We start from the raw sequence: 24,752 nt of genomic DNA, 5'->3' as shown, positions 1-24,752 counted from the left end.
ATTTTTATTTTCTCAATATCTTTTTAGCTCTACACGCTTCTCTCAGCGATGTTAAATAGCTCTCTGTTTATAGTAAGAACCGTCGAACTCCTAAAAATACCCATTAACCGCAGACTCCGCCTCATCATTGCTGGAAAAAAAAATTCTCCCCCAAAGTATTTCTTTCCATTTGCAGTTCAGTTTTGACTGTTTCTTCTTTTCAGATGTAAAGTGATGGACCAATGAATCATTCATGGTTTTGAATTAATGCGAAAACTCAACTTTAATGCTGAAAAACATAGCAAAACACTCGACTGAAACTTCCTCAAAACGTTTTTGTTCCATTGTAAGCAAACGAGGCAGCCATCTCTCGTTCACCTTTTTTATGTGCTTATTTTCAGTCAATAAGCGATACACAAAACTTTTTGACATGTCTCCATATTTGCTAGCTCTTGCATTTTCAGTGTATGGTCATTTAACACAATTTTCGGATTTTTTAAAACTATTTTAGACGTGGTTACCTTATTTGTTCGACCACCGCGATGTTAATCTTGATAGCTTATATGGCCTCGTGTAAACTCTGCCGAAATTTTATTTGTACTGATAAAGGAGCAGAATCCTCCAAAATAGAATCTACCTTTAAATGAAAGTATTGCTTTACATAACGATGACCAATTTTTTTCGTGTTTACGAATTCGCTGAGATCGTTTACTATTGATGGCTGTCAAACAAATACTAAAAATGTAGGGTGAGTGCTATAGTAACTGGACATGCTTCTCATTTCATTTCATTTTTTTGCACCACAACAGGCCAGGAAGCCTAATTACAGTGGTGAATTACATTACAGAACAACCAGGCTTGAGAAAAATCACATTTTAATTTTTGTGTTCTCACCGTGAATTGAACCCGGAACCTTCTGTGCGTGAGTCAAGCGTCTTGACCACTACACCACGGAGGCCGCCACTGCTAACAGTAACTGGATATTAAGAATCTAATATTTCATTTTATTTTATTGAAATAAACGGCACTGAGTACCTTTTACATATTAGTTGCAAATACAATAATATAGAGACATGTAAGTAGAATTTTAAGTAAAATATAGTATTAAAAACAAATAAGTACTAAACAGTTATTCACAAATTAAGAAGTTTGAAAAGATGAACAGTATGAAAAATATAAAAGCAGTTATAAAAATACTGATAAGAAAAACCAAGAAAAAATATATATTGACGAAGAAATAAAGGAACTATTTTGAATAACACTAAACGACAAAAAATAAACGAAAAAAAAATTCATATTAATATTTAAAACTACTACTTAGGTAAGTAGAATTCTTAAAAAATATGTATACTAACTAGCGGACCCGACAGACGTTGTCTTGGCCGACGTTGGTTTGCCTGCTATTACCTTGGAATAAGACTTTTCATCGATAAGTAGGTACCTAGGTACTTGTTAATGATTGAATCCCAAAGCATATTGAAACATTGGATTTCAGTAGGTACCTAGGGACTTGTCTATGGTCGAATTCCAAAACATAAAATAATTCATTTTTAAATATTAAATTATTTTTTCAAATTTAAAACTCAGCTCTTCTCACCAACAGGGGTTCACTTTATTTATGAATGCGATGTTCAAAAATGTATTGAATGTCAGTTGATATTATTTTAGTACTACTAAAAATCCAGTAAAAAGAAATACATGAGAAGAAATTATTAAGAATGTAAGGAAAGAATCTGATTGGGATCCATGAAAAACGAATGTTGTTTGTAAAAATTCAAAAACCAAATTTTTCCATTTTTTAATGCATTCATTCTCGTCAATTGTTACCCTAGTAGGTCTGTGAAAAAAGTTTTATGCTTTTATTTTTTTTACAGATAAGATTGAAAATTACTAACACGCGCAGTGCAAAGATTTATATTTCGCCAAAAACCGCACGTAAATCGGTTAAGCCGATTAGAAGTTCAGTGACATCTCACTACCAGAATAATTATATTTGTGAAGATATTTAAAAATAAAAATTATAATAATTGGTACCTATAAAAAAACCATGAATAGAAAAAAGCATAAAAAAGAAATTAAATATATATTGAACGATACAACAATGAATGAAAACAAAAAAAAGGTTATCAAGAACTAAAAGGTACTGGTTTCTCCTATCCATGAAATACAGAAAATGTCGGCTATGTATGCTCCAATATTTACACAAAATAAGTCGCCAACGTCTTGATTCATATTACATAGAGTATGAAGTCTATTTAATAATCGAAAATACATAAATGTAAACGATAATTTTAAGAAAGAAACTAAAAAAAGTGTCTATTTATAGTGGAGATGAATTCATGAATTCATACGTTTGATTATTTTTTACTATTAGATTTAGTGTCCAATTACTACAGCAGCCCCCCCCCCCCTAAGTCTTAAGCTTTAAAAGGTTGGTACATCCTACCATAATATTTTTTTCAATGAACAATCGCCATATACACATCAGAGCAGGTACTTTTTGGACTACTGGTACATTAAAATAAAATGAAAATTTTAAACAATTACAGGCTTTTTTTAAAATTATATTATTTCCTTTTGGTTAAATGGCAAAAGTATTAAGTATTCATAATGTGTAAATTTACCTCGCTCTAAATCTGTAGGAACACCTAACATTCTTGGGGTAGCTGGAGGGGTATCGGGGGCTGTAAAACCACCCGTGAGGGCTGGAATGTTCTGCAGATAAAAACTGGAAATCACACGCTGTATCTGCTATCTTCTGACCGTCAGTCAGAAAAAGTTCTGGAACAAGAAAAATCAACATCAATTTATTTTTTTAAATCAATTTCTCCTATACTGTTTACGAGAATAAAATATTGTTTTTAATATATTCAGTTTTAATACTGACATTTCTTGCAGGAACTGTATTTTCATCATAACAGTTAAAAAGCGTTTTTAGTTTAGTTGCCACATCATGACTGATATCATCAGACTGATCAAATTGACGTGTCGGTAACGACAAAGCCGGTAACTGATGAAAATTTTAAATAGAAGTGGAATCGAACTGAAAACGTATTTTTGTTATTATTATTAATCTGAGGTAAAATTGGGTCAGCTCTTTTCAACACTCTTAAAGAAATAAATGAAATAATTAAAAAAAATATTTAAAAACAAATATTTAGAGATAAAAAAACAATGCTGAACGTTGATTAAAAAACGATACTAAAATAAATTAAACAATATTAAAGAGAAACAAATTACAACAGGGATGGAGAATACCTTAAATAAGGAAACATGAAAGTTGCGGCATTTACAGGGCTTATGACCTATTATTGGCTGGTTTAAGTGGCCACTTAACACACTGTGTAACATTCACCATTTTGCCAATGTTTGAAATTCCATATTTCTTCAATTCTTTCATCTGTTGATTTTAGTGAAGTTATAGAGCTAAAACCTTTATTGTTGTGACTCCCGAGGGGGTGAAATCCAGTATTTTGTCTACGAACATTTCGACAAACTCAAATATTGTAATATTAAAGACTATTTTTTTCTGATATATTTTGTTACCCTTTAATAATAAGAAATATTTTAATGTTTTTAAAATAATTTTTATTTCCTTTTTTAATAACTATAAAAAAGTACCCTATTATATTTTACAGAATGTATTCTTTTCTCTTTCTTATATTACACAAAATTATTATACCTATTCATTTATTATAGGAGCGAAAATTCATAAACATTTCTTGTATACCCACGAATAGGCCATGCCTTTGTGGGATTTTTTTGTTTACTATTTTGACTGTAAATATGTATTTCATTGCAATGTAATTATCCTTCATTTTTTTAATACTCTGTTTTACCTCTTAAGTTTATAAAAATAATAATAATCTATGCGTAATATCAAAAAGTAAATTGAAGCGACGGTGATTATGCTTTATCCGCAACCCATGATGCATTGAGCTCTAATATATTATAGTTGTCGAACTATATTTCAACAGAAATGAATAATATTTTAGAGAAGGAAATATTTAAATAAGTCCAGGCTAATAACCTTCCATTGGCTGAAGTTTCGCTTGTTCACCTTACCTTGACGTATCAGATGATCAATATACGTTGCATTTGATATACCGATGCAGTACCCTATGCAACACCGAATGCGAATAGAGAAATATGTCGAAACTCAAGCGGCCTCGTAACACAATGTTTTATTTGTTAAAACCTAACTGTGCTACACGGGGAGAATCTGTGTATGATAGTCAAAATAATGATTATCTATTATCATAAATTTAATGAACCAATTTCCGAAGCTGTAATGTACATAATATATTATCACAATGGCGCTTAAGTAGGTTGCGCATTAAAACGCACTTAAATTATTATTTGTGGTTAGAACACGATGATATTTCATCCCTTTGATAATGAAATTGTGTTCGATTCCGAATCGGAAATTGAATGATCAATTGGTTCAGATTAGTTCAGTCACCTAATCTACTTTCACGAACTTTTATTTTACACCAATGAACAATGAAATCCAATTAAAACATTCGTTTTAGCGCCGAATTAACAAAATCAAAATAGTAGAATAAATGATTAATGTTATTTATAAAGAGAGTAATAAACAGCTTTAAATAAGCTTTTACAGAGTATTTTTGTTAATGTCTAGCTAAATAAAAAATGCTGAGTTCATTGATAATTGTGTAATGGGACATTATTTTTATTTTACAGTTGTAAAAAAAAAAGTGGATGGACCTCTTGTTGCTTCGCGATAAATTGTTGAATTCCGTGTTCCTTCCTTTGTTTTGGAAGCTTCTAGAAGCATCTTCTCCGTCACGCGCTTCATTCGTTTTGCCTAGCCGCTGTTCTTGTGCAGCCAGTCGAGTCGATTCGACAGAACTGTCACCACGCACTCGGTGTATTGGTAAAACGCCGGATTCTACTTTAAATAAGGCTGGACGAGAATCTGACTAACTTCGCGGCCTTTACTACCTCACCGAGGTGTTCAACTAAGCTAATCCTATTCTCTCTTGGAGTATAACGTGAGTCTACATTACCCATTTTCAGTGAATTACATCGGCTAAACGCACAGTAGTATAATTAGTATTGTGAAGTACTCAAACAATATACTAAATCGAAGATTAAGTGATTTTACCATGAGAAGTAAAGATGAAACTTGTAGCGCTTGATATTTGCAGATACACAAAAAACTCAATCATTTATTAATATATTCTCCTTTTAAAAGATAAAATATGATATTGAATCAGATGTTAGTTCAGAACATTGGTCTGAATTTATTATTTAATTATAAATATATTGAACCTGTTTCAAGAGTTTGGTAGAGGAATATTGCTACTAAAAATTAAGATAATTACATTTAAATTTTGATATTTAGTATATTGATATTTAAGTACTTGTTAAATATGCTAGGTCATTACAATATTTTTTTATACAAGTATTGAACTTCACTTTGGTAACGGATCTTTCCAACTTTTATTAGACACTTTTTATATTAATAACAACTTAGTTCCGAGTTTATAATTATTACCAATATTTTGAGTTTGTCCAAATTTTTGTAGACAAGTGGATTCAACTTCCCGGGGAGCTGTTTATATTAACATATTACAACAGAGATGAAGAACATTGAGAAGGTAATACAGAAGACTTCTGTATTACCTTGTCTTAAATTTTGACAAACTCAAAATATTGTTGTTAAATCCACCTGGTCCATGAAGAAGTATAGAAATTGAAAAAATAACATTTTCAGGAGTTGCCTAGTATGTAGGTGAAATAATTCAATTAGATGAATCTCACCCTCATAAATAAAAGTTTCAGCTCTTCAACTTCACAAATATTAACAGATGAAAGAACTGAAGGAATATAGATGTTCAAATGTGGGCAGAATGGTGAACGTTACACAGTGTGTAAAGTGGCCACTTAAACCAGCCATTGACAGGTCATAAGCCTTGTAGATGCCTAGACTTCTATATTACCTTCTCTAAAATGTTCTTTGTCTCTGTTGTAATATGTTTATAATTATTGTTAACTTGAGTGACTAAATTAAGGTACGACTTCTTATACTTCTGTGTCGATTAAAGAACTACCTATATTTGGTCTTTTTCATTCGTTGAACAAAAAAGTCAGTTGATATTACACCCCTTTACAATTATCTATATATCGGGCAGAGTTATTGACGTTAAGAGTCCACGAAACATACTGGGACTAAAAAGACCTTACTCGTCACGCAAATTTGGAGGATGACATTGAGGATACTGGTGCCGAGGTAAGGCTGGGTTCGGACTAACATCCTTACCTATAAGTGAACTAAAGGATCTGCATTAGTATCCTTACCGTACACCTGGATGACCTGATAACAATGAGGATGGGTACACAGGACTAGCGGCTGTTTCATTAAGTATAGAGAGTGGCGATTGTCATTATTAACCGATTGGCGTATTTCAATAGTTCAAACCGATGTTTAATAAATGGACAACTTATTTATATACAAATGTCTTCTACATATATCATAGAATCAGCCGAAAAATGAACGGTGTAATAGAAATTCTACTTTGTAAATCAAAACTCTTACGCAGACACTAATTTTTCATATGTTTAAAACTGTTACACGCATTATTTAAGGCTGTAATCTGATAAAAAGTCAGGAATTCGGACCATAAAGCCATTTTAAAATGCTGTTTTATTGACATTGCGTAATTAAAAAATGTTTTAAACATGCAAATATTATTTTTTTAAATTACAGGTAGTTCTCTGAAAACATATACTTGATAGTTTTGTATTTATAACTAAAATCTATTCGACAGGCGATATTGCCTATTAAAATTTAGATGAAACATTGGTATATTGAATCTCATATAAAAACGTAGTATTTAAGTAAAAATTGTTTAATCAATTTGTAGATAATAAATTGAACATTCAAACTGTGGCAGAAAAATTATAAAATTTTGATAGTGAAAAAATATTCAAGCATTTAAATTACATACATTTTATGATATTTTTATATAATTCTATGTAAAATTGAGGTACTGGGTTCGATTCTCGGGACACGAAATATTTGTTTGTTTGGTTTACGCTGCAATACTTCATTGTTTCTCAAAAGGTCGAGATACGCTTTATTTACTTAATAAATCCAGTGCCCTATGAGCAATCAGGTGCAGATGAGAATTTGGAGAATGATTTTATTGATAATTATTTATTATGTTCTCTTTCATAAATAAGTTATCTTCCATAAATTTAAAAAGTGAGAGAAACTTTTTTGTAAAATTGAGAAACATCTTGTTTTGTTACGTTAATATTATGTTTTTGTAAAAAACAAATCTTATGTTAGATTTTTTAATGCTTGATATTTTGGTTAAGAAATAACTGGCTTTTAAATATACATAATTATTTAAAAATGAGGTTTAAAAAACCTTTTTATTTAGTGCTTCAAATCAAGTTGTTATCAAGATTATTTTAGAATTTGTGATTTATTTTGACAAACGTGATCCCATTATTTAAAAAAAATATTTATTTATAAAACAAAATATTTGAGTGCTTATAACTCACTTTAATACATATTTATTTTTTTGGGGCCATTTTAAATGAGTTTACGATAATCAATTATTAGAAAATGAGAATTAAGTTGTGGTAAAGCGGGGATCGAACCTCGGGCCTCTGATTCATAAGTCCGGGACACTAGCCATATGACCACGATCCGGTTCAAAGATGATGATTTTTATGGATTAAATGTTTTTATGTTAGATTGGTTTGTTGTTTCAGATATGTTCAAGAATTATTAATAAATATTTTGTTGGTTTTGTGCACAGTTAGTTATTTACCGAGGACAAGAAAACGCGGCCCATATTACACACGTAAATGTAGAATTTAATCCCTCTGGTGATAATTATTTCAGTTTAATCCTCAGCCAGTCTTTTGGCGGAATAATAAACAAGGGGTCTGAATGTTTAGCGAGGGAAAACAGAATATTTACGTTACTTGAAAGCAGTGGTCGAGAATTCATTATTTGTGTTGTTCTTTCAGATTAGAGCACGAAATTATATGCTGGAAAGGGAGCATTTTTACACCCTTAAAAACCGCTCAGAAGGGTGAAAGAGTAATAAAATTTCATTGAAATAATCTTGTTTGACTCATTGCAGAAAAAATATATTTCTCCAAAAAAAGTTAAGTGTAATTTATGTTCAAAATCAACAATAAATTGTGAATAATAATGAAAATAAGCAAATAATATTTACACGTTTTGACTTGAGTAATAATGCGCCAAGCTGTAGAGGAGCCCAAACGTAGGAAAACCATTGTATGAAAACCATTCTATGACTTATGTATTAAGTTAGCTACAGTTCGCAGCAAAACAATGGGCCGTACTCAGCTCGAGTATTGCCAAATGGATATTAATTTGCATTGTAAATATTTTTTAATATGTATCTGTGTATTTATTATTGCAGGGTTATTCCAGTTTATTTTTCTATAATTCGCCTATATTTATTTTATAAAACTGAAAATACATGCCTGTGTTTATTATATACCAGGACCCGAGCATCTCGGCACATATGAAGATGCTTAGATTACGATGGGCCGGACATGTACAGCGAATGCCTGACTCACGTGTCCCTAAAACAATAATGTGCGGACACCCGGGAGGAAAGAGATTAGTGGGAAGGCCCAGGCTGAGATGGGAAGATAAAGTGAGAAAGGATGCAGCGCAGTTTCTCCAGGTGGCAAATTGGAAGACGGCGGCTGAGGACCGACAGAGCTGGAGGCGAAAGTTGCAGGAGGCCAAAGCTCGATATGGACTGTAGCGCCATCGGAGAGGGAGAGTTTTTAATTTTATTTATTTATACATTTTATTAACGATATACTTATGTTACCTTTATTGAGACATAATACATACATACATTTTTCTTAATTTTTAATATTATTTCCATTTGTAAATACTCACTACAAACTACAAACCTTAAAATATATATTTTTCACTTAAATTTAAATTTTCAAACAACTTTCATTTATGTTTTCTTTTTCCTTCTCTTTTTTATACTTTCATAATTAACATTAGATTTAATTGCTTTTTAATATGGAAACTTCACTGGTCCATTAGAATTAAGTCCAATTGTGTAAAATATTAAACTTTGTAACTGTACTGTATGTTTCCTGAATAAAAGAAAATAAAAATAAATAAAAATAAACCCAACTCCATGGAACGAAAGTCCAGTGTTGAGTTTGTTTGTTAGTCCATCACATCTCCGAAATGGCCAATCGTAGCGACCTGAATTTTGGACACGTCATTTTAAATGCGATTTCAAGTTTGACATACCTATTTTCGAGTAAAATTTGAATCGACCTCTATTCGATAAAAAAACTCAAACTTTATATGGGTGCCTAGTGCTGCACCAATATATTGCCGTAATCAACTGTCATTATCAATAGTAAACATACTTTAATTCACAAATTTATCTTCCAAACTGAGAAAAAATAGTATCTGAAGTAAATATGTTGACATAAATAATGTTCTAAAGCCACATAATACACGTGTCGGGACAAAAAATGCCAAAAATCAATGTTAATCATGGGAAAATATTCATAATCAATTACCTGTGAAAACTGACTCATTTAACACCTTTGACGCTCCTACTGCTGCAACCAAACATACTGCAAATCACCATAGTCGATTTTTATTTATCATAACGTAAATATCCGAGTTATTTATCAACAAAGCCAAGCACAGCTACAAAAGCATCAGATCAAACCGTTTTATTTATGTTGCAAAATAAAACAAAATGGCCACCAATTGGTTGTCAACCAACAAACCAACATCGCTTGCGTTCTATAAAACATAGGGCGTCTCTCTAGGTTACGCATTATTACTCTGAGCGTTTTGATAATTGTTTTTAATATTTAAAATATCTCATGAAATATAAGAATAATTTTATGTAATATTCCGAAAGAGTTTTAGAAATAATTCATTTGTTTAAAACTTAAAAAGTGGAAAAAACTTTTCAGTAAAATGGGCAAACATCTTTTTTGGGTAAGTTGATATATTTTTAGTAAAAAACAAAATCTATTTTATTGTTTGTTCATATTTTAAATTTGATATGAAATAAACAGAATAATAGAAAACTGGTGTTTGAATAACCTTTTGATATGTTTTTTTTCTCTTCATATAGTTTTTTGTTTTGTTTATATTTAGCTGTGAATAAATAAATTAATATTTATGTTACGTCAATAGGAAAAAATAACATACTACGGATACCGATAAAAATATATGAAATGAATTTAAAACAATTTATTATATTTACAAAATCAACATGAATATTGTGGAGAAATGTTTTCATGCATAACTTTAAATAAGAAATTATAAAAAAATACGTCCCTAGAAAAACGTTATATGTTTGAGCTTGATAATTGTGACGTCAAGATTCATGAAGATATTCCATAAAAATAAATTTTAACGGCTACAAACGAAGTTCGAAATGAACATGCATCGTGATGTACTCGTAATAGTAATGCAATGACCATTTCCGCGGGAATTTAAAATTATAAATTTAATTTTGTTTTGTGCTAATAAGTAGTGAAAAATGATTTTTTTTATTCGACTGTATTTCAGAAAATAATTTTGTAAAGTTTTTTTTAAAAAAAAGTGATAATTATCCATATATATTTTGTGTGCTTTAATATAATTTACAAAATAGATTAATAAAAAATTCCCTTTGAAATAGACGGGAAGAAAATGCGACTAGATTGAGTAAATTAATAAAATAAACTCAATTGAATCCCAATTTTTACTGAAAGTTTTTTTTTTCACATTGAGAAAGTTTAGTGTTACGAGAAATTGGATGCAAAAAATACTTTCTTACTGGCGCAGAGGTAAAAATTGTAGAGTATTTAATTACAGGGCGAAGTTTCTTGATAACGAAAACAATCATAAAAATACGGTTGATAAAAACGATCTACTTTAAAACGTCATAGGTTCTGGTCAACAGCTGTTTAGAAAATCCAATCAACTATGTGTTCTGATCTTAGAGTAATAATGCGTAACCTATAGAGATGCCCTATCACTGTTTCCTACAACCAATTGGTGGCCATTTTGTTTTATTTGACAACATAAATATAACGGTTCGGTCGGATGCTTTTGTAGCTGTGCTTGACTTTGTTTGTAAATAACTTGGATATTTACATTAAAATAAATAAAAATTGACTATGGTGAATTGCAGTATGTTTGGTTGCAGCAGTAGAAGCGTCAAAGGTGTTAAAAGAGTCAGTTTTCACAGGTAATTGATTTCGAATATTTTTCAAGCTAACACTGATTCTTAGCGTTTATTGTCCTAACACGTGTATTATGTTGCTTAAAAACATTCCTTATATCAACATATTTACATCAGATACTAGTTTTTCTCGATTGAGGGGATAAATTTGTGAATTAAAGTATGATTACTGTTGATAATGACAGTTGATTATGGGCAGTATGTCAGGACCGCACTAAGCATCCATATAAAGTTTGAGATTTTATCGAGTAGAGGTCGATTAAAATTTTACTCGAAAATAGCAACGTTAACCTTGAAATCGCATCTTAAATGATATGTCCAAATTATAGGCCACTACGACTCGCCATTTCGGAGTTGTGATAGACAAACAAACTCAACACAGGACTTTGGTTAAATGGAGTTGGGATTTATTTCTCAATATATATATAATTAATATATTTTGAATAAAATGGATAAATAAATTTAAAAAAAAACACAAACTTTTCTTTTAGTTTTATAAAATAAATATAAGCAAATTATAGGAAAACGATTGGAGTAACCCGGCAATGATAAATACACAGGTACATATTTAAAAGTAATGACAATGCAAATTAATTTTCATTTGGCAATTCTCAACCTGAGTACGGCCCATTGTTTTGTTGCGAACTGTAGCTAACTTAATACCCAACAGTCATAAAATAGTTTTCTTACGTGTGGGCCTCTCTAGGTTACGCATTATTACTCTGAGGTTCTGATATATGTATATCCAGTTTCCAAAAACCATGTGGAAAGTATAATTTCAGAATTATTTTGGCTTAGTTTAAAAGTCTATTAACAAATAATTATATAAAATCATCGCACTTCCTCATTGTTAAATAAATCCATTTTGGGTTGGTTTATATTTTTGGCGAAAGTATTTTAGTATTACATATAATACATTATAACAAATTGAGATTTGTAATATTTACAGAAAGGTGTTGGCATATATTTTTCTTTTAGCAAAATTTAAGTGTCCCTAATGATTTGTCAGGAACAAACAAAAACGTCAAAGAATTGTAAATTTTATGAACAAATACATATACAACATAAATATTTTGATATTTGACAAAACGTTAAAAGCGTTTCGTATGAATTTTCCGTTTTGTAGTACCTACCTAAATTATTTGTAAATTTATCAACGTATAAGTAAATAAATAATTATTTACAAATTTTGTAGGACTAAAAGTCCTAAAAGTCCTAAAGGACTAAAAGTTAGGACGAGAAATTAGTTGACGCAAACATATGAGTTTATCATCACAAATATTATAAAGGATCAGAAACAAAACAATGATGAAAAAAAGGAAAAAATACTGCACATCAAAATGGTAAACAGTAAACTCAAACATTCGGTAAATCATCAAGGAGTTTCCCACTCAAATCCCTTCCACTAAGGAAAATCCAGTCCTTAACTCCTCCCTTGAAAATAGTTTATGTTCCTGAGAGCTTAATACGCTCTTCCAAAATATTGAACAATCTCGGTGCAATAAAGACGAGATGTCTCTCAGCAAAAGTAGTACGGGTTTTGAGTATGACATCATTCATGCTCTGGAAAAACCTTGTACGAACATCAGCTGAGATCTTTCCGTATTGTTCGACCAAAAGTGTGTTAGTGCTTCTTTTAGGTACAATTGTATCATATCTAGCACCTTTATGTATTGGAACAACTGTTCTGACAGGTATGTTGGAGGGCGCTGGAATATTATTCTCAATAAATAATTCATGTGAAATTATTATAGGCTTTAAGATGGATGCCGCACAACCCCCCCAGAAAACCATTCCATAGGTTGCAGTAGATTGAAACAGGGAAAAGTACACATTTATGAGAAAGCTCATATCCAGAATGTCTCTAAGAGAGCAGAATAGATGGCACAGCTTTCTCAACCTAGAGTTTAGTGACGGGACCTGAGCCTCTCATTTCAAATTCCTATCAATGATAACACTAAGTTTTTATATCTTATGCAAGGTGAGTTTTTCTGGGTTATTGTACCATGTGTCATTTGCATTCTGAGTAATTTTTGGATAGCATTGCAGCATCATACGGGCTCTACTAGTCTAAAGTAAAGAAGCTGATGATTAAAGGATTTCCTTATCAAAAATCATACACCAAATGTGCTTAACTTTTATTCCTCCCTTAAAAAAAATTGTAGCAATATTTTCAATTCTCATCATTGTTTAATTCTTGAGATCCTATGATCGTATTTTGTCTTTTAACCTAGCCAAGTTTTTAATAATTTATTATCAGTTTGGCGCTATATGGATTTTGTTTATTTAATTTATTTTAAGAATAATATATTATTTTTTAAACTACATTTATTTATATGGGTTTAAAAAAAACGCGGTCTCACCTTTTTTTTACACCAAAACAGACCAGAAAGCCCAATTACAGTGGTGAAATATAGAACCGGAAACCCAGACTTGAGAAAAATTACATTTAATTTCTGTGTTCTCACCGGAAACCAAACCTGGAGCCTTCTGTGCGTTAGTCAAGCGTCTTAACCATAGCACATTTTCAACAAGTATGCTGTACGTTGTTTAAAAATAATTTGAACTTTAGTGCTTACTAAATCTATTAGAAAAAAAGTATTAATATGTCCCATTATTTAACACCTTCCCAAGAATCGGATATGAGTTTAAATTCAATTGGATATATATTGAAATACAAAATTGGTAAAAATATATATTCGTTAAGAAAATTTTTTTTAACTCTTTCACACAATACTTAGGAACATGTTCATAACTTCATTTTTAGTAATAATAAGATTGCAGTAGAAGTATTTGCTATAAAAAAAATATATAACAATCGCATAGCATGGAACGAGCATCAATATTTAATTAACTGTTTTATTTTACTGTATAAATACACAGTTTTCAAATAATATAATAAAACAGTTGTTATAACTTGACGGACGCAACAAGAAAAAACTTTTTTATCACTTATAAAATAACTCTAATCAGCACCTGATGGTGCATAGAGCACTCCATTGGAAAAGAACTTGCGATGTATGCAGATTAAATACTACGCCAAATATACCATTCATGATCACTGCACATGTTCCATTCAAGGAAATGCTCGATTTTAAAAAAAAAACACAAAAACCAACAGAGTTTTGTTGAAGTTGATTTGTTAAATTTGAATATAAAAATCCTTAAAAAATCAACTTCAAATATTTTGTATAAAATTTGGTGCACCAGCAACAATTAAATGCACAAATAATAACAAATTACCGCCCATACGTGTACATGAGTTTTTTTACCCAATTGAATAACCCTCTCACCCTAGTAATAAATATATATATTTAGAGTATATATCATATATATCTATTTTAGAGCCTTTTCAGGGGGTAAGAAAGAAAGTTTATGGAAGAAAATTATAAATTATACACCACAACACTTACAAAGTTGGCCGTTTAACCAACTGAGCCACGCCGCCTGTTAAAATTGAAATACGTTTAGCATGCTTTACCGCCGGCAAAGAACTGCGGTTTATGAGTCAATCCGTTTTTTATCGTGGTGCTGACTCAGCATACTTTAAAAATATTTTTTGAAAGAATAGTTCTGGCTAAGAGGAAATTGTCCCATTCATGGACACTTTTCCCTACCTATTTATAAGGTGTTTCAGGGCCAGACTGCGAAACTTCAGAGGAACATTCCTTGTCGTATAAAATCTTAATATATAGAGTAAAGTAAGTAATAATTACCCGCTTAAGAAAATATTGACTTTAAATAAATGGTTGTAGGTTTGACCGTACTCATCCAATAACAATAAAAAAGTTTAGCATCAAATCTTCATCTATTTATCTCTTATACTACGTTTTACCACGTATCAAAAAGTAAAATAACTTTGGCTAGGAAACATTTCTCTGTGGTAGGTCCAAGAATTTTTAATTTACTTGTACAAAGGAATCTGAGTCGTTTTCGAAATTCAAATCTGGTTTTAGTAACTGGTTTGCTCGAACGGGAATGGATTTCTGCGATCAAATGTGGACTAACTGGTAAATGATTAATATGTATAATGTAATAATGTATAAAGTATCAATGATGTGTATAATTTTAATATATATGTATATGTATGTATAAAATATAATATAAATATGTATGTGCGAATATATATGTATATATGTGTGTGAATGTATGGTTATGAATGCATTACAAGTGCCCCGACTCAACACGGATTTTCTAGTGAGTCGGAGCAAATTCACAGACATGGGTCGTTCCTGATTGTGTCGCTATAAACTGTGTCTCTATCCTTAACAAATGTATGTATAATGTAATTAATAAATTAAAAAAATACCACTGCATTAAATCGATTCCACTGTATTATGGTGATAATTTTTTTAAACAATAAAAAAAAAGCTCATAAAATCACAGTGATTGCCCACTTTTTTTATAGTGATTGCCACAACTAAAGATAGTGATTGCCCACTTTAGTATTATCCTTAAAAAACAAGAATTATGACGCGAGACGCTTCTTTCAATGCAGTAACGAAGTGAAGAAAATCATCTTAACTTCGCATTTGACGTCCATGTATACAGCGGAACTATGGAACAACTATACGCAAGCAGCATGGAATAAATTAAGAGTCACGTATAACAATTCATACAGACAATTATTCTGATTGCCTAGGTACTGCAGTGCCTCTGAAATGTTTACAGCTGGACGAATAAACACCTTCGCTGCCCTACTTCGCCAAAGAGCCTGGACCCTATGAGAACACCTGAAAAGCTCTAATAACGAAATTTTCCAAGCCACTGCAGGGTGGATCCATTCACCGTTGTTCGAGCGATGGCGCGATATGCTAAGACCACCATAAGTGCTGCAAATATAAAATTTTATTTTATGTTTATATTTATGTTTATTGTTATATTTTTGTTAATATTTATAATTATGTTCATGTTTATGTGGTAGAATTGGATCTGTATTATACAGCCATTTTACTGGAATAAAATAAAATAAAATAATAAAAATAAACAACTTTTAGTAACAAATTTGGTAACATTAAGCAAAAATAAAAAAATAAACACACATAAACATAAAAAATATTTACAAAAACTTTTTTTAGCTAAAAATATTTTTTTAAATATTTGTTAACATTTCAAATTTCAATAAAAGGGAATTTATATAATATTATGTTAATAAAATTTGTATAAAACCACTCACCAACTTATCTGTCTACCGGCTTCGAGACGTAACCCGTCTCTTCGTCAGGACAACAACACTACACCAACATGCAAATACCACTACACACCTTCACCATAGTAGATTTGCAAAAATATAAAATCGACATGCAGGTTAGACACATGCTTCACTACGCCACCACCGAGGGTTAATGACTTATGAAGCTAATATTTCAAAAGGATTAACAATCGGAAAAGGAGGAAAAAGGGAGGGGGTGGGTAGGGTGACCATTACAATGAAATATCGAATAAAGGACTATATTGGGAAGTTACTTGATTATTAATTAATGGGACATTATTTTTCAAAGCCTTCTTTATGTATAATGTATCCATATTATTTACATTTGATCCTACATTATGTGTATGCAAGATTTTACTCACCATCTTTATGTATATAATTATTCTGTACGTGTGTATTGCGTATGTCACTGAACTCATCCTAAACGGCTCTACCAATTTTGATTAAAAAAATTCTGTGCGTATTTGAGTGGGTCTCTAGATGGTTTAGATTAACAATTTTACCGGGTAGGTGGAAAATACGAATTTCAAAAAAACGTTTGCTGAGCCAGCTAATAGCAGGCAAGCCAACGTTTGGGCAGGATAACGTCTGTCGGGTCCGCTAGTATAAAATAAATACTTCGTATTATAAACTATGTTGGTAATCAAACTACAGATCTCTTGAGTGGTAAAAAAACATGCTGATCATTCATATTACCACCAGGCAAACCTATGTTAAGTGTTTATATTTAAAAAAAAATCAAATAAAGTCCACAATAAAACTAATCTAAAACATATAAATTAATATATTTTGATTTAAAAAGTAAATTGATATTATTAATAAATATCATTGGAAAAATCCCAATTCTTTTCGTAAATGATTTCAATCGGAATAAGCGTATCCTTAGTAAAATATTTATTTGTTTTTTTTTCAGGATTCGATTAGTTGAGAGTTCTTAATAATACAAAGGTAGAAAGGGTTACTTACGTAATCCTGGTGGGATTTCAGGTATCCTTTAGCCCTCTAAATCCTAATCCTACCCTTTTCTCGTCCTCTCTGCCTTATAACCTTGTTTGATTGAGAATTCTATGTGATTTTCGTTATTGGCGAAAAGCCATACAACAGGCGATTCCAATTCCGTTTTTTAATGCCCAAATCAATACGATAGCCAGCTTAAATAATTGAAAATGAATACTTACAACATAAGCAATATGTCTATCTGAATTATTTATAAACACTTGATTGAAAAAAAAAACAGTTTTAAAAGCAATATTTAAGTTTGTCCAAAGACTGGATTTCACTTCCTCGGGAGTCATTAAGAGTCGGCAAAATGGTGAATGTTACACAGTGTATAAAATGCCCACTTAAACCAGCCAATGACAGGTCATAAGTCCTGTAAATGAATAGACTTTTTATATTCCCCTCTTTAAGGTATTCTCAAAGTAACAAAAGTCTACGATGTATGCAAGAAAAGTAATTTGCTTATGAATCTTGATAAATCAAAAGTAATGGTTTTTGAAATTGATGAAAATATAAGTTAAAATAAGGTCAGAGTGAACGGAGATATTTTGAATCAAGTAGAAAAATTAGTGTATCTGGGAAGTATGTTTACTATGGATGGAAAAAATGAGAAAGATATTGAAAAGAAGGTGAGTGCCAGGAACAGGGTGAACGTTGCACTAAAATCTACATTGGCAAACAAATGTTTATCGCAGGAGGCAAAACTAGCAGTTCACAATGGAGTGCCAACTCTAATGTATGGGAACGAAGTATAAGATTGGAAAAATAATTATGAAAATAGATTAAATGCTGTCGAAATGTGATCCTTTAGGCAAATGTGTGGTAAAAAGATGAACACAAATGTTGAGATCCATAATCTATGTAAGGCTGAGACATGCATTATCAACCAAATCAAGAAACGGGTGCTGCGTTGGTTTAGACATGTAGAGCGAATGGACAGCGAAAAAACGACTTAAAGGGTCTATGGTGCGAATGTTGATGGATGCAGAAAACGAGAAAGACAGAGAAAGACATGGCACGATCAAGTCCATCAAATACTTGAAGATGGACATGTCAAGAGTAGGAATAATCGGCGTGCGTGCATGAGAAGATGGATGAATGTAGAGGAAGCGAGGTTTGTATGCAAAGACAGAGTAATTTCAATTCAATTCAATTAATTTATTCTAAATATTACATATACATTACAAACATATATTCAATACGTACATATTATAAAAAAGAAAAAAAATACACGAAAGAGACCCATGTCAAAGTAGTTGGAGAATCCTGCTCCGGAAAACCCCTGCGGATACATGGAACATATCAATATCCAGAGCGAAGTTGTTCAGCATAGCGGTAGCCCTTCCAACAGGCATAACCATAGGCAGGTTGGTCCTGAATATCGGAATATAAAACAATCTATGCTGACGCTGTCTTAGGTAATTATTAGGAACATACAAACCAATGCTCATCATAATCTCAGAATATGGCGTTCTATCCCCTCTGCCTACCCCTTCGGGGAAGCGGCGTGATGGTTTGTTTGTTTGTATCATTGAACATTATTACAATTCGATAACTTCTCCTGATTAATGATAACTTAGTTAGTTTTTTTTTTAAAATACGTTTTCATTTTTTTGCCATACAAGTGGTCTCGGATTCGATTCCTGACATGGTTGATGTGAAATATTTATTTTTAAACGTGTTTTCACACTAGAACACTTCATAGTCCCTGGACTGGCACCTGAAGCGTAAGATTGATCATCTTTCCTTCATGTAACAATGATGATCAAGATATGCTGCGATTGGTTTATCAGTGCAGTGTCCTATGCACCATACGGTGCGGAAAGAGAATAAAGAAAAACTTCATAACGTAATTGATAGCCCAGAAATTGTTAGAGGCATTTTATATCGAGTCCCTGTCCGTAGAACTCGTCAATCTGTACTCTTCGACATTCCTAACTCAATGACTAATTATTTAAAAAATAGCACTTGACGAAGAATACAGATTACCTATAATGAAAGTTTTAGTGACATCGATATACTACATTACAAATACCATATTTTGATCAAATCTGTTAGACATTTTGAATTTATCTCCTGCTTGACTTTTAACTTTTAATTTGATTTTTAATTTTATCTTACAATTTTAACTTTTTAATTTTAATTCCTTATTTTAACTTTTAATTTAAACTTTTAACTTAATTTTAATTTATACTTTTCATTTTAACTTTAACTTTTACTTTTAATTTTAACTTTTGATTTCCACTCTTAATTTATACTTACTAACATCTACGACCTGTATCTAATAATTTATTGTTGGTTGTGATTTTTTACAAACAAATTTAAATGTTCATGGAAGCAGAGAGAGAGGGAGGAAAGTAGAGTAGCTATACAATGTCTTCTCCTTTTTATGTAATATTTTTATTTTTACTCTTTTAGAATACAATTATTTTATCCCTCTCCTCCTGCATTCATAATAAATTTGTGTGAAATTTGTAATTGGTCTTACTTTTTTGAATTGTTTTTTTAGTACTTTGTTTCATATAAAGACTGTATGATTTCATTAATAAACAAATAAATAAATAACTCTACGAGGCCAAGAGCCCTGTAATGAGTTGAAAGTGGAAGCATGCACATTTTTAAGCAATAGATTTTTTTTTTTTTTAACATTAACATACTTAGCACTTAACGCGCAATAGTATATAAATCCATGAAATGTATCGCAAAGGTTTTCTGCAATGGTTTCTTCCCTTAGACGAAGCCCAAAATTGTGCACTTTTCCAGAAAATGGCTTTCCTTTTGAAGAACTTCATATGTTCATCCAGAACATTGAATACTCTTGGGGTCAAAAAAAAATAAATTCTTTGAGTAAAAGTCGTACGCATTTTTGGTATGAAATAAATCAAATCACAGGTAAACACCGTACGAGCATTTTGCTGGGATCTCCTTTTGTAACCACATTACCAGAAACGTGTTAAATCTTTTTGTTAAATGTCTAATGTCCGGTACCTTCATAAATTGAAACAATGTGGAAAGTGGGGGACATAGGAGCACCATTCTAAGTAATATTTTTTGTACATTTATTAGAGTTTCATGATAGACGCCGTGCAACCTCCCCAGCCCACTTTACCATAGGTTGCCAACGACTAGAAAAGAGCAAAAATAATATTTTTTAAATTTTTGGATTAATTATAATTCATTCAGAAAATTGAAGAAAAGTTCTTTTGAGAACATAAATGCCGCTGAATAAAATTGATTAGTATTATTTTCCAAAGGATTATTTATCTCGTAATATTGATTTATTTTATTTTATTAATTGAATCGGCATTTACTTGGTTACTTTTCATAATGAATGATTATAAAACCTTTGTTTTAAATGTTACATGTATATTTGACTTAAATAACACAACAATAGTTTCTAAAAAAGTACTCTTATCGACGGGTGAAACAAGACTAATGTTATAAACACCCGATAATTATGTTTTGTATCACCCTTCAACGGGAGGAATGCTTTTCCGAAACCATAGTTTAGTTATTTTAGTAAAATAAACGTGTCCCACTAAGAACAATGTTTTTATTTCTTAAAAATTCTAAAATGTAATCTCACTCGTTATTTTTACTCGTTATATTATTAAATTTAACTTTGTTTTTTTTAGATACATATTTTTGTTTATTTATCATTATATAAATTATACATTTGTTGATATATTACCAAATTCCAATTTCTACCAACCAACTGATAAAATAAAGGTGTTATTAAAATTATTTAAGCTTTCATATTGATCCAATCAACGTATTATTTATAAAATCTTTTTGTAGCATTATTTTTATTTTTATTTTTACCTAGCTAAAGACTAGTCACTTTACGTTTTTGTAAAATTATTCTCAATTTTAATTTGCTTTATTTATATTTAGAACATAAGATTTTCTCACTTTAATCGTTACCTTTAATTTGTCATCTTAGATTTGTATGTTTCTTTTTTACTTTTTTGCAATTAAAAAAATTTTTTTTTTTTTACTAATTTGTTTAGTTTTAATTATTTAGTAAAATTAAATAGTTATATTTTATAATATATATAACATAATGAACTGTTCACTGCTGTGATTATTTCTGTAAAACTTTTTATTGTAAAAGGTTCTTTGAACCGTTGGTATATAAATAAATAAAAAAATATTATTTTGATCACAATAACTAAACTACTAAAATACCATTTGTAAACCTATTTTTTTTTTAAATATACGAAGGTACAGACATTATTAGATTTTTAAGTAAATATCAATCATTAATTCGTGTTTTAATTATGACGAATTGAAAAATCATTTTATAAATTATGAAGAAGTTAAATATTAACTTAAAAACTTCAAATTTCATATAAATCACATTAAAATGACGCGATTCAGATTTGTTATTTACTAAAATTAACATTCAAAAGAGAAAATATATAAAATAAATGTACATTTTTAAATTGCGTTTCTTTTACACTAAAACAAACGTGTTCATTGTGTGTGTGCGTAAAAAATACCGCAACTTTTTACTGTGTTTACGCAAAAGCTTTTCTGGTCTTTGAGTTTGATAACTTTAAAAACATTTTCAATGAAACTTAAAATAGGTTAGAAACAAAGAAACACTAAATCCATAAAGCGAAGAAACTAAGAGCGTAAAACTTTAGCGAAATTGCTTATATATAATACTGAAATAGGTTGTACTCTCACGAAATATGTGTTGTAAATTTACATGCTTTATCATGTTGTGGGGTAGTTTCTAAAAGGCATTAAATAAAGAAGGATAAGCTTTACAAAAGAATACGGGTTGAGGATGAAGAAACTCCCATAAGCTAATAGAAAATTCATATAAGGATTCAAAAAAGAAATGATACGCTATCTGATTGATATAAAAAGTATAATGGTACATTAACCGATTCCTTGAAACTTTCAGATTCCCCTTTCTTATTTTTTTATTTATAATTAAAAAACTTTTTTAGGTTTTGTTAATCTACTAGAAGAAAATAGTGCTCCGATTTCGACTGTTACATGGTAAAAAAATCAGTCCTACGGGCCTCATGTAATCGGCCTCGAATTATCTATCCCGAAAGAGTGAGATGTTTTTTTGGGATGCAAAATAGCAGTTACTTGTCATTTCTCCGGCTACACGTATGGAAAAAATCACGCAGATCATTTTTCATATTTATAAAATCTAACCTGGGACCTCAAGAGTGGTTATCGAACGAACCAACTCCTATACAACTCATCTTCACTCGATGTTTACCTGAAAGTAGCCATCGAGTCAATAAAGCTATACATATATGTTTGGATAATTCTTACAATTATCTACCGTTCTTATTTTCTTCCATTCAAGAAACTGATATTCAACGTATTTTACTTTCTATAAAAACCAAATCTATGGGCTGTGATCAGCTGTGTTTGAAATTGATACAATTTATTTCCCTATTATCTTACCGGTTATTACTCACATTATTAACTCTTATTTAAATACTGGAGATTTTCCCGAAGCTTGAAAAAAAGCATTCATTATACCACATCCCAATTTTTTTTTACTCGTATTCGTATTCATCGAGCTAGACAACAGTGCATCAAAACACCAGATTATCAATCAGAATGGGTTGATATTGCTGCTGGAGTACCTCAAGGTGGAGTTTTATCACCATAACTATTTTCCCTGTTTATCAATCCGATAACAGATTGTCTCAATTGTTCATATCATCTTTATGCAGATGATTTACAACTATATCTTCATTGCAGACCTGAAAACACCAGCGAAACAATAGAATCGATATCTAATACACTAAATTGCGTGTCAACACGGACAAAAGAGTATGGTTTACTAATAAATCAATCTAAAACACAAATTATGTTTGCGGGTAGTCAAAAATTGCTTAGTAAGCTAGACATACCTTCACTTAATCCTCTTATTGTCAATGGTACCAATATTCAATACAGGAAATCCGTAAAAAATCTAGGAGTACAAATGGATGAACATCTCTGCTGGCGAGCTCATACTAATGAACTAAGCCGCAAAATATTTTTCAGTCTACACTCACTTAGAAGGTTGCAAAAATTCTTACCCATTAATACTAAATGCACCCTTGTACAAGCATTACTACTACTCATTCTAGATTACGTTGATGTTTCCATGACTGATTTAAGCTGTGAGCAACTCGATAAACTTGAACGACTTCAGAATACATGCATAAGGTACATTTTTGGTGTTAGGAAATATGACCACATTTCTAATTATCGTAGGCAACTGAAATGGCTCAAAATTAGACAGCTGAGTGACTATCACTCCCTCTCACTTCTGTTCTATGTACTTCATAGTTCTAACGCTCCTATATACCTGCGTGAAAATTTTCAACGCTTATCAGTTCATGGTTTACCTCTTCGTTCTAATTCTCAAGGCACTCTCTTAATACCCATCCACAATTCCTCTTTCATCTCTTACTCATATAGTGTCCATACGGCTCGACTGTGGAATCATCTCCCATCCACCATCAAATATGTTATTACATTATCTCTGTTTAAATCACGTCTGAAAAAACATTTCCTTTCTCTTCTTTAATCTCTCCTCCTTTTCTTTTTCCTCTTTTTTCCTTTTTCCCATTGAGTAATAGATTTGATTTAAGGTCATTTATAAACAAATACGTTTATTTCTATTTTTATATATCATTAGCTTTTTAATATTTTTTTTTCTATTAAATATGTTCTGTAACTTGAATTATAAAAGTAAAACTTTTATTTTATTGGTTGGTTTGAAAAAAATATCATTTAGCAATAAGCCCGCCAATGTACAAATAACATTATGTATAAAAAGTTAAATAAATTAAATAAATAAATAATTTATATAGCGCTATTTTCGTGAAAATCACCTCAAGGGTGCTGTACAATACATAAATATCCCAGCACGTCTTGCAGCTATAGAGTTGGGATTCTAGTTCCTCGTCTTCAATTATGATATATTGGAGCTAGATTACAGCACCTCTTGCAGCTACTGAGCGCATGGACGGTTGAAATTCTAGACCCCATTTACTAAATTTAGATATTTGATAGTTGATAACATTTACATGATATGATTTATATGATATGATAGCTAACATCACAAAAAGTCTTGCAGCTACAAAACACATCGACGAGTAGAATTTCAGCAACATAAGAATTATTTTAAAAAGTTTACAATAAAAATATTAAAAAAAAAACACAATAATAATACATCGAGCAAAGAACTAGTAAGTATGGCAATTAAGTGAATATGTAACAGCACAAAAAGTCAACGATAAAAAAACTAAAAAAAGACAGCATTCCTTAACTTATTATTAAGGTTA

At 30.8% G+C, this 24,752-nt stretch overlaps 1 protein-coding gene across 1 annotated transcript in view; it reads right to left on the bottom strand.

Moving 5' to 3' along the window:
- Window positions 1-24,752, bottom strand: part of LOC148279202 (suppressor of lurcher protein 1-like) — a 422,275-nt gene that overhangs the window by 171,742 nt on the left and 225,781 nt on the right. The window contains exon 5 of the mRNA XM_088230326.1: window positions 2,604-2,760. Coding sequence (XP_088086452.1) covers window positions 2,604-2,760 — 157 coding nt within the window. The remainder of the gene's footprint in view (window positions 1-2,603; window positions 2,761-24,752) is intronic.

Source organism: Micrasema longulum, unplaced genomic scaffold (assembly GCF_059751315.1).
Source record: "Micrasema longulum isolate JH-2025_06_02 unplaced genomic scaffold, ASM5975131v1 h1tg000746l, whole genome shotgun sequence".
NCBI classification, from domain to species: domain Eukaryota; kingdom Metazoa; phylum Arthropoda; class Insecta; order Trichoptera; family Brachycentridae; genus Micrasema; species Micrasema longulum.
Note: the sequence above shows the minus strand (reverse complement) of the source record. Positions and strands in the feature narration are given on the sequence as shown.